The 12,308-nt window shown below is 36.5% G+C and overlaps 1 protein-coding gene across 1 annotated transcript in view; it reads right to left on the bottom strand.

Annotated features, from left to right (window-relative positions):
- The window catches only part of LOC140749812 (uncharacterized), a 158,461-nt gene that overhangs the window by 144,018 nt on the left and 2,135 nt on the right, over window positions 1-12,308 (bottom strand). The window contains exon 2 of the mRNA XM_073083005.1: window positions 4,340-4,563. Within this exon, the coding sequence (XP_072939106.1) occupies window positions 4,340-4,412 (73 nt within the window). The 5' untranslated portion in view covers window positions 4,413-4,563. The remainder of the gene's footprint in view (window positions 1-4,339; window positions 4,564-12,308) is intronic.

Here is a 12,308-nt window from a genome sequence, read left to right as displayed (position 1 = left end):
ATGACAGTGTCGCTGACTACTGTCGACGACTGTCGGCTCCATAACTGGTTTGACTCCGACGACACCACCGCCACACCTATTTCTGCCTCATAACAGAAGTATTAATACAGCAGTATTGTGGGTTGACGGGTGTGGTAAGGGAGATATTTTTTTGAGGCATTTCAGATTTTTCCTCAGATGTAGCGGCCGACCTCGGGTAGGAATCTTACCTGGGGTTTATTACAGCTGTCTATGGGTGGCAGGAGCCACTTATCATCAGTTGGACTGCATGCTCGTCTGCTACTCTTATATTATAAAAAAATCACTAGCAACTGCCCGTGTCAACCAATGACCGTCGCCAATGATTGCAGAAAGTCGCGAGCGGTTGCCGGCGATGGTATTTCTTCTTCTGTCTATGTCGACTATCTCTGTCGTCAGCAACTGCCAGTGATCTTTGGGTGCAATCATCGTCACGGATTGACGGTCAAAACAAATCAATTTAATTCAATAATATTTTATTCAAAGTAGATTCTTTACAATCTCATTTTGAACGTCAATATATCATCACTTCGGAAGATGTTCGTTATGGCGAAAGCTCGTTTATAAAAGCCCTTAATCTGTGTCACGGATTTTGCAAGTAGGTTCCACAGAATTGATGCAATAAAAGATTTCCACGATATAATGGAGTATTAGACTCTACAATCTGGCATCAAATAGAGAATTCCCGGTTGTATTTCGATTGATTGGTTTGATTTTGTGAGGTTTATCTATTTAGTACTTTGTTAAGGTAGGTATTGGATTTTTATGCAATGTTAATCATGCTGCCTCCTTAAGAATAAAGATTTTACGTTAGCGCTCATCTTATGTGTTAATTATGCCGTTTAATGTTTTCCATTGTTTGTAACGACGACGGGTTTTGGGATTCGATTTTTGGCCGTGTGTGGTAAGGGAGACATACTTACTTGTTCGAGGCATTCCAGCTTAGTCCTCAGGCTAGTGGCGCATCCGTGGCCGACCTCTTTTAGGAATATCTAATCCTATCTGGAGTTGATTACAAGTGTCCATGGGCGGCAGCAGCCACTTACCATCAGGTGGACTGCATGCTCATCTGTTCTTTACTATTTCAGTATCACAGTCTGTAGATACATAAATACAATCGTTTAAACTATAAAGTTACGAGTACAAGACACTAGGAGGGTAATGAATAAAATATCAGAGGATTAAAAAGTTGCTTTTTATATCCCAAGTCGGTTCCAGTCTGTTTTATATCTGGGTGACCTTTGCGTTCCTGGTCTGCGGCATTACTTAATGATTCATTCCGGGGTGTAGGCACTAAATCTGTTCGACAAGCCTCGATTAAATGTCTGAAATATATTAGAAATCTCGATGAAAACGTGTGTTCTATATTAGATATATATCAAAATAAAAAAATAATATTATGGATGCAGTGAACGTGAATCGACCAGTATCAGATGGTAAGTGGCTACTGCCACCCATGGACATCTGTAATCAACCACAAATAGAATTGGTCCTACCTGACGTTGCGTACACATAACTAACTTGGAATGATAACTAAGTTGAAATGCCTCGGATCATTGTATCTTTTTTACCATCCCTCACTCTTCAGCAGTCGGTACTGACGAGTAATCCCTGTAGTCCCGGGAATGGGGAAGGAATGTGGTAGAACCCTTTGTGGTTCGACGCCGGCGGCACCACCGCCACACCCAATTTTGTTAAATAACAGCAGTGTTATGCGCTGCTGTGTTACGTTTTGAAGGGTGTGGTAAGGGAGACATACTTTTCCGAGGCGTTCCAGCTTAGTCCTCAGGGGTAGCGGCGCATCTGTCGCCGACCTCAGGTAGGAATATCTAATCCTATCTGGGGTCCATGGGCGGCAGTAGCCACTTACCATCAGGTGGATTGCATGCTCGTCTGCTACTCCTATATTATAAAAAAAAATAGAATAGGGCAACGGTTGCGGGCGGCAAGAGTGGGAGCCGTCCAGCAAGCAACCCCGGGAAGGACGGCGGTATATGTGGTCGCATCCCGTCGTGAACACCAGATGGCATGGGAGGAGCGAAAAATGCTCCCCCAGGGCTCAGCCGGATCGGGGCATCGCGCTTGGAGGACTCCGGTTGTGTTCCGTCGGAGTTCCAGGAGTTCTCCAACAAGAGTTGAGGACAGCCACCGGGGGGTTTTAGTGCGGTAAAAATCACACATAACCCGGCGTCGCTCACACGTCATCGGGTACTTTTTTAAGGTTTCCCCCTCGCAAACAAAAGAAGGTACTTACGAATATTATTGTAATTAGGCCGAAAGTGTGGAATGAGTGCCTTCAGACAAAAACCATCAAGTAGAAGCTAACCACGGATTAGCTTCTATTAGACAAAAATATTGTACAAAAGACAGAGTTGATACGGTGGTTGTGTCAATGAATTTGAACTCTACAAATTGAATATCCTCGTAGGTCGAGTGGAATAACTGAATTTGAAGTAACTCCAACGTTGCGTAAAGTTTCGCTTGCGGCTTTATTTATTTTACTGAAGTTAAAATGTTACTACCAATTATGACATTTAATGATATCATGTACACGCTCAAAGGAAATCAGCTTCTCCTTTTATTACACTCAAATTATATATATGTAAACAGGAATTGTGTCCTTAAAAGGCCCATATCTGTTATTATAATTAGTTTTTTTTTAATAAATGATCACAAAATACAGATCGGCCTAAGATGCATTGTCACTCCTGAAGACAAATTGGAACGCCTTGGATAAGTATGCCATTAACTTTGTATACTCTTTATACACATTTGAATACCGTTGAATACCGCCTTGCACGTTTTCTGTTTAGCCTAAAGGTAGACAGAGCATGCTTCTAGCATTAAGTCCTCCTTTTATAACAATGTTGGTTAAGGTATAATAAAGTAAATAAATAAATAAAACAAAGAACTTAATTGAATTAATCTAGGTAATAATTAACGCTTACCGACTCCCAGAATATCAGAATGTGACCCCAGTCATCACTCTCACACTCAGGTTTGATATCCAAAAGAAAATTAAACGTGGTAAGTACACAAGGAACCTTTGTGTTTACGTGTCCGAATGTATTTCTCTGGCAAGACGGACACAGGTGGTCATTCAGATTAGAGCGTCTTTCTCGTAAAATATTTCGCGGGCCGTAATAATTTGTTGAAATTTACGCGAAACTCCCAAAGAATTGTAGTATACGAAAAGAAATAACTACAAATTTATTTCTTTTCGCAGATATAACCTCACTACAGAAATACTGTATGGACATATATTTGTACTTATTATAAACATTTACTCCTGTAGACAAATCCAAATAAGTACGTGTGAACTTCCTTGTCCGAAATTATTTTTGAGTCAATTTTAAATTTTACGAGTAATATTTGACAGTAAGTAAATCAGCAGGGATTCCTTTACTTAGAAATAAACTTAAAAATCTTCCCAATTTAAAAAATCAAACAAATTGTTTCAATGAATTGAAGAATGTCCTACAACTACTACGTAGGTATAATTACAGGAACCGCTATGGAACTTGGCACACGTTAGATTTCAGCTCTTTTAACGGTGACAATAACTACCCTCAACATCTATTCTAGCGGAGTTCATCCCTTATTATTTAACTTGCCTTGTTAGTACGTACGAGTGAAATCCTGAATTTTAAACCAGTCCCCTTACCAGGAGTTTTAACGTTTCGACAAATATGGCTGTTTTGGTATTTGTCTACGTATTTGCCCATACAATTTCCAATCAGCGCCCCTACCGGATTATATCAGAACTTGGAAATAGTATGGGCCAATACATAAACAAATACCAAAACAGTCATATTTGTCAAAACGTAAAAACTCCTGGTACAGCTAACCCAAAAGATTGAGCTGAATTACGTTTGGTTGGAAGACAATGCATGAATACTTAGTGATGGTATTCTAATTCCAATATGGCGGGCGCCCTTAGATGGCGAATTGATTATTATTTATGCAACCCAATAATATGGCCTTTCGCGAAACATATGAAGAAATAAATAATTTCACTAAAAAATCTGTTTTTGAAACTTTTTTATACAAACTTTATTAACTCTACTCGTATTTACATTTTTGTTGGAATAGAATAAACGATAATTATAAAAATAACACAGAATTTGAATATTATTTTGTTTTCTCCTTTAGTAATGACGTGTGCAATTAAGTTACAACTTACCTTAGTATTGTAGAAACTTACAATATTACAGAATACACGACACGTATTTCGGTCCCTATTTGAAGGTATTAAACGGGAAGCCCGAGTCCGTTAGAGATAGAATGTATTACAAAGCTTTGTAGATTTCTTCCAACTCACCTGCAATGGCGCGCCCTAATAGCAACGTGCTGAATATAATGGACAGCACTCGCCCGCCGCCCCTCGTCACCATCTTGCCGTCTTCGGGGTCCAATTGACATCAACTATAATCCGAAGTCATGCTCGTGAACTCGGCGACACTTCAAATTACACTAATATTAACACTGAGTTATTTGGACACGTGCCTTCAGTGTTTTTGTTTAGGCATCTTCACTTTGATGTACCTAAATGTAGGTAATGACATTTTTCAGACGTATAGTTTAAATTGTTTTAAAATTGTTAAAGAATCAGAATGCCGTTTTATGTGACTTCAACTTTATATTTATTACTAGCTGACCCGGCAAACGTTGTATTGCCATATAAATAAAAAAAATGTTAAAGGTGAATAACCCTTATCTCTTAGGGGTATGAAAAATAGATAGAAGCCGATTCTCAGATCTACTGAATTTGCAAATAAAATTTGGTGAAAATCGGTAAAGCCGTTTCGGAGGAGTACGGTAACTAACATTGTGACACGAGATTTTTTAAAGATTGAACTTCTTATAATACATGTGATATATAGGAGTAATAAAGAACATGCGATTCCGATGGTTATCACTGTAGCGCGCATACATCAGTAGCACTACCATGAGTTGGCATAGAAACGCCACTATAGAAATTGGAAATAGAAAACTATTGTCATTTTGCTAGTGAATAACATAACTACTATCGTTACGGTATTTCTTGACAACGTCTGTCAAATTAATAACTCATGGGACCGAATTTGTATGGCAATAGATCATAATGACATTCGCTAGCGATTTGATTTCGATAGGTTTTTTACGTAACGAGTGGCTCATACTACGGAATTTAGTTCTACGAGTAACCACCAGAGGCGCTGTACAATTTTTCATACATTTATTGTACGCAGTCGCTAGCGAGTAATACTTTTGTAAACTCATGGTAGTGCTACTGTAATCTACTACCATACTACAGATAGAATCGAATGCATACCCGATGTCCATCACAGGTGCATCGCTACTCTTGGAGACTAAGTTGGAATAGCTCGTACATATGTTTTTCCCTTTAAGCGATTATAGCATCGCTTGATACTGCTGTTACTATGATAGTACCTAATAGGTATGGCGAAATAATACCAGGAAGGCTTCTACAATTTTTTTAAAATATGTGTTTTTATATTGTAATCACAATATTATATAATACTTTTTATAGTTTCGTGTTCCTGTTTGTTTTTGCTTAGTATTATTCAGTTCGGTACATATCGGTAGATTCAACGCAGAAAATCTGTTTCCAATGCTGAAAGAGAAGGTATATCCAAATATGGGACACGGTTTTTCTTTCACCCATTGGGAATACAAATGTGTAATGAATACGGATACCTATTTTGTGGCGCATAATTGTATCCAGTTTTCTAATGCTAACCGCTTTTGGTTACAAAATAACAGTTTTAATTGAACATTTCAACATATACCTACCTATAGAAGAAATCATGGAATACACTTGGGTAGAATTTCAAAATTTTATTTATATTTTGTATGTTAGATGTAACAAACTAGCATGCAGTCTACCTCCGCTACCACCTTGTGGTAAGTCGCTACTGCCGCCCAAGTACAACTCAAATTAATCCCAGATAAGATCCTACCTGACACCGACGGATGTGTTGCTACCCCTTAGAACTAATTTGGAACGCCTTGGTATGAGTTAAATACTTTTCTCATTCGCGTCAAATACTTTTATTTACAGTATACTAGTTATTTTTGGTGTAAAATGGAAAAAAATCAACCGTCACACCATGTAAAATGAATAACAAAAATAAATAATTAGCCTCATTGCAACGATCACGTGTAAATTTGCATACGTGTAAATTATATTCAATTTAATTATAAAATTTGTTAACTTCGTTGCTTTTGATAGCGAAGTAATTATTTTCACGAACTCTATATTTATGCTGTTACAATTATTATATTAATTGGATGCGTGAAAAAAAAATCAATACTTTAAAAGGCCAAGATTTTTGGATAGAAACTCGGCTACTAAATTACATATAATACCTTTTGAAATACGTAATTAACTTAAATATCTGTTTATTCTATTTTAAAAATATGAATTTACTTATCACTAAATTCATTTAAAGTTTGTAACAAAGCTACATTAAAGAAGTTTCGTTCAAGTAAAAGTTTTCATACCAATAACAGGATTTTTAAAAAAAGTTGAGTTTAAGTTGAAAAGATTATTATTATACAGAATCTTACTAAGCGAAAGATATCATGAAATTGTATCTTTGTTAAAGCAACGTAAACAGGATAACAAGATAATATTTACGTGACTGGTTTCCGTGGTTGGTCAGCGAAACTCCAAACTTAATGCAGCACCCAGTAGCAACAATAAGCCTTAAAGCTCTACTGGAACTTAAAAGCAGTGTATAGAAACACAACTTCGAATTTTAACGGGCGAAATGTGATTTTGAAACAAAGTAAATAAACATTTTTATTTTATTATATATTATGTTATGTTATATATATTTTATGTTATGTTAAGCATGAGTTGTGGTTCGTGGTTTTACCTGCGTTTACTATGAACATTTCATGAGTTTTTAATTGTTTTTACGCGGAACCCTAATTCTTTTTGTTACATAAATGTAGCCTAAGTTGTTCCTTATAATAATAGCTAACTAGTGGCTACAAACATACAGCCAGACAGACATATTTGTTAAATTATACGTACTGTATACACATTTTACATTAAAATTATCGCGGAATTGAGACATTTTATTATGTCACGGGAACTCATGATATGCGTTTTTTAATTTCTTTATTACCGATATATCGACCCAGTTGCATGGATTGTGGTCACACCGAAACTGCGGTAGCGGGAAGAAACTAGGTGACAAATACTAGTGGTAGATTAATCTATCTTTTTTTATAATATAAGAGTAGCAGACGAGCATGGAGTCCACCTGATGGTAAGTGGCTACTGCCGCCCATGGACATATATAATCAACCCCAGATAGGATTTGATATTCCTATCTGAGGTCGGCCACAGATGCGCCGCTACCCCTGAGGACTAAGCTGGAACGCCTCGGAAAAGTCTGTCTCCCTTACCACACCCTTCAAACCGGAACACAGCAGCGCCTAACACTGTTGTTATTAGGTAGAAATAGGTGTGGCGGTGGTGCCGCCGGGGTCGAACCACAAAGGGTTCTACCACCTTCAAAATCTATCTATTATTTTATTTATGATGTATAGATGTAATGTATCTGTTTTTATCTCCTATCGTTAGTATAATATTAAAGTGTTATGATATGGACAGTATGATAAGGTACATATATTAAATAAAGCTTTATTATTCAACCATTAGAAATAGCAGTCCAGGGACAGTTAATTAGGACGTGTTCTATTTACAATTTGTGGAAGGTGTTAATGCACGCTGCCCCGATGGAGCTACACTAATCAACAGGTCAACAGACAATTATGAATTTAAAATAAACTTATCAACTACAAATAACGCTGAGTTACATATGAGGTGATCATCGTAGCCCTTAAGAGTGTCAATGTTTCTGTGATAGATTTTAGTTAGAACGCCTGGCCTATGAAGAGTCGGTTAAAGGTTTTTATGGGCTGTGACTACTTTCCATCAGGTGAACTTCATCCTCGTTTCCTACCTCATTTCTATGAAATAATTGGCGAAGTGCGAATCGAATTGACATGCTGAGGGTTCCGTACCACTAAATTTCGATTTATTTTTTATTTTTTTTATGTGCTACGATTAAAGAGATACAAAGACAGACAGATAGTGGTGGCTTAGTAATATGATTTCGTTTTTACCCTTTGGGTACGGAACCCTAAAAACGAGTGCCATAGACACCATTTCCATTAATTGTGTAGTTTGCTCAAACGCTCGTACTTCAATTCGACGACGCATGTGAAACGATTAGATTTCCTATCCCCATTTTGGGATATGCGCTCCAAACGTTAAAACGAATTGATGCATCAGTGAATATGGAGTCTGTTTCAGGCGTTCAATTTTACGTTTCCCTATTCGCCTCTTACTTAGACTTGTTTTTTTATAGGCTATTTGTTGAACGCACAAACTTTATCATACGCGTCAAAAGTCTCTTGGTTAGACAATCAAAATGGTAAGTTTACCTTAACTTGATATTACAATTGTTGAAATAATTATACTGATCCTTTTTAGAGTTCCGTACGCAAAGGACAAAACGTGAACCTATAACTAGGCCTCACCTGTCCGTCTTCTTCAACTTCTTCAACAGTATTAGATTAAAACTCCAAGTCTTTAAATAAAGTGCATAAAATAGCCACTTTAATAACAAATTTAAAAAATAAGGACAGAACCCCCGACTGTGTGAAAATATAGCTTTTGACGATTTTACATTTAAGATTTTTTTATTTCATTTTTTCGTAGTTATTATTAATACTACTTCAAGAAACTACAACAGTTATTGCTATAGTGCCCATAATATCATCAGCAGTAAACGTGTTAGTTAGATAAAGCTTTTACCCACAGGGCGCTTTTCTTCCACTTCCGCGCGCGGACGGGGAATGCTCGTGTTTTTTGTTAAGAAAAACAAAATAAAAACGTAGATCATTAGGTATAGTTGTTATTTTCAAAACATTAGACAACAGAACACCTATTTCGTATTCTCGTACAGACGTGCACAACTTATCCCATAAGTATGTATGAATACATTCTTATGGGATACATAATTACATGCTTTTTATTCATTTGTGCATATGAATAAAAACAAAAATTAATGAAAAATATCTGAATCAATTAATGCAGAAAAATTAAAAAATATATATTTAAGCGGCGAAGTTCTTTATGTGATATTTTCCTTATTGTCCGCGCACAAAATTATTTTCGAGAATTGAATTAAAATATTTCCAACTTCAATTGCAAGCAAAGCACTTTTTCTCTTTGACTTACATGTACGCCTCTAGGCTAGTAAACGTGCGATTTATATTTTCCTTTTATTTTGCTCCGCTCAATGAGCACGTGAAACCATAACCATGTTGAACGTGAATAAGCCATAAATACTCAAGTTACGGTATCATGGCTCTCATGGCATATAAATTGTTTTTATGACGGTTGACTTTGACTGTAAAATTTGGCTTATGTTTATGTAAAACGATTTAGATTGAATATGACATGTCATGATGAGTTTATTAAAGAGAAATACAACAGCCAAGTTAATATTTTGTACTTGTTAAAATTAATGTGTTTTTTTCAATTATTATAATTATGTTAATTTGGAATTTTCCTGTATTAAGTATGGTTTTTTGTTTCTACAGAAACCCTCATATGGTAATCGATATATGTTTAAGAAAATTGAACTTAATTACAAGCAATAGCTTTCAGCTGTTCAAAATGTGTTTGTTCTACTCATTATTGTGACAAAATTCACATAGTCGTTATCCTGTTCTGTAGAATAGGATAAAAATTACTTGTATATGTAAAACACATACAGGTACAGGTATAGGTATACTTTTTTCATACGTTTAGCAAAATCCCGCGAAATCAAATTCATAAATCCGGTTTTGAATAGTAAAAATCATTTTCATGAAAAAATTTAGCGATTCATGTTATAGAGATTGCTTTTCAAAGCAGGCTTATTCCACTGACCTGGGCGCTGACTTATTAACAACTTTCTTTCTAGCCACAACCCCAGGCTGAGTTGTAGACTAGACCTGTTGTACATAAGTAATGAAGATCAGGGAATTCTTAACATAAGGAGCGTTCTCCAAAATATTGACTTTAGACAAAGTTTGGATATACGAGTAGGCAATTAGCCTAATATGTTAATTTTTGCCGTCAATTAAGATATACTGTTACGTAATTAAAACGTAAATAAATGCGTGAATGTTAGATAAAACGAACGTGAATATTAGACGAAGGTTGTAGAACCCTTTGTGGTTCGACTCCGGCGGCACCACCGCCACACCTATATTTGCCTCATAACAGCAGTGTTACGCGCTGCTGCGTTCCGTTTGAAGGGTGTGGTAAGGAAGACATACTTTTCCGAAGCGTTCTAGCTTAGTCTTCAGGGGTAGCAGCGCATCTGTGGCCGACCTCAGGTAGGTATATCTAACCCTATCAGGGGTTGATTACAGACGTCCACGGGCGGCAGTAGCCACTTCAGGTGGACTGCATGCTCGTCTGCTACTCTTATATTATAATATATACAAAACATAACGCTTATACTTGTGTTAACTGTTGATAAGTACTCTTTAATACACCCGTAAATTGAAAATTCTGATTTTTCGTGCCTGAAATTTGAGCCCCTCGAATGTGAAGCCGTTTCTTATTCCGAAATCTTCTAATTCTGAGAGGAGATCCGTGCCCAGCAGTGGAACAGTAATGATGATTTTACTAATTTGGCTTTATATTTTTTTCTATTATCCTATTTTATTTATTCACGCTAAAGTTTAGCAATAGTTATCGTGCTTAGTTAAATAAAATTAATAATGACAGCCTGGCATGACGTCATCGTCTATTTGCAGCAAAATTATTTGATTTTGTTTTTGATCAAGTATATCGAAATAGAAATTGTAATGACCAAAATGTTTATTATGATTTCACAGCACTATTTGTTGTTGTATGTGTTTAAATAATATCTCATAAGATTGTTTGCAAACCAAATAATCTCCAGTTTCAGAGTGCACTAGTTACACATACTCTACTTGTGTGAATAAACAAATAATCTAGAAGATAAATATGCCTTAGATTCAGAAGATAATAAAATTGAAAATATGAGCGCTCATTCATTAAAACTACTTATCTGTAATGTAACAGTTCAGATTCGAACATTACGTCAGTGTGGAAGGAGATCTGAGCATTACAGTGCGCAACCCGTATTATTACAATTTTTAAAATTACTGATAGTATAAGACAGAATAGTTGACACAATTGGTTGGTTTTTTTGAGAAATATCAAATATTTGAAAAGCTGTAAGCTTGTAAGAAGGAATGAACTTCCTTCTGAGGTATTCCTGGAGCGCTATGACATGGGGCTCTTCAAAAAAGGTGCAAAAAGAGCTCTCCTTCAAAGCCGGCGATGCATTGGCGAATCCTCTGGTGTTGCAAATGTCCATAGGCGACGTTAACTACTTTCCATCAGGTAGCACGTCTGATTTATCGTCAGGTACAAATATAAAAAAAGCTAATGTTAATCAATTAGTAAAGCAGTATTATTTATTTTGTATTACAGGCGAATATTTTCCTGCGGGAGCGCCTTTAAATTAGACTATTTGACTTACTATACTTTTCCTATGGCAGATTGCGTATCCATGTCGCCTTAGTAACTAGCACAATTTATTGCTATTTCTCCAGGGACCACAATAGTTACAACCCTTTTATTTCCTTTTTTTATAATATAGGAGTAGCAGACGAGCATACAGTCTACCTGATGGTAAGTCGCTACTGCCGCCCATGGACATCTGTAATCAACCCCAGATAGGATTAGATATTCCCACCTGAGGACTAAGCTGGAACGCCTCGGAAAACTCTGTCTCCCTTACCACAAAATTTGGGCACACTACTCCAATGTGGATTCATGCTAGAAGGTACGGGTTAAGGTTCAGTTACATTTAGAGACATAGAGAAAGTATTCTCCTATACAATTTGTATTGACGTATTTAAATCTATTGGAACATAGCCGCACAGCTACGCCTGACACAATCTTATATATAAAATTCTCGTGTCACAATGTTAGTTACCGTACTCCTACGAAACGGCTTTACCGATTTCCACCAAATTTTATATGCATATTCAGTAGGTTAGAGAATCGGCTACTATGTATTTTTCATACCCCTAAGTGATAAGTGTTGTTCACCCTTAACATTTTTTATTTATATGGCAACACAACGTTTGCCGGGTCAGCTAGTATCTTATAGAAAAATCTGATTTTGTCTGCGTAGGCGCGTGTCTGACAAGTTCAAAGTCTGTAGATAAAA

This window comes from Epargyreus clarus, unplaced genomic scaffold (genome assembly GCF_041222505.1).
Source record: "Epargyreus clarus isolate Ecla_fem2 unplaced genomic scaffold, WU_Ecla_fem_2.2 ptg000018l, whole genome shotgun sequence".
NCBI lineage: Eukaryota > Metazoa > Arthropoda > Insecta > Lepidoptera > Hesperiidae > Epargyreus > Epargyreus clarus.
The sequence above is the reverse complement of the archived record's forward strand: the minus strand, read 5'-3'. Positions and strand labels throughout refer to the sequence as shown.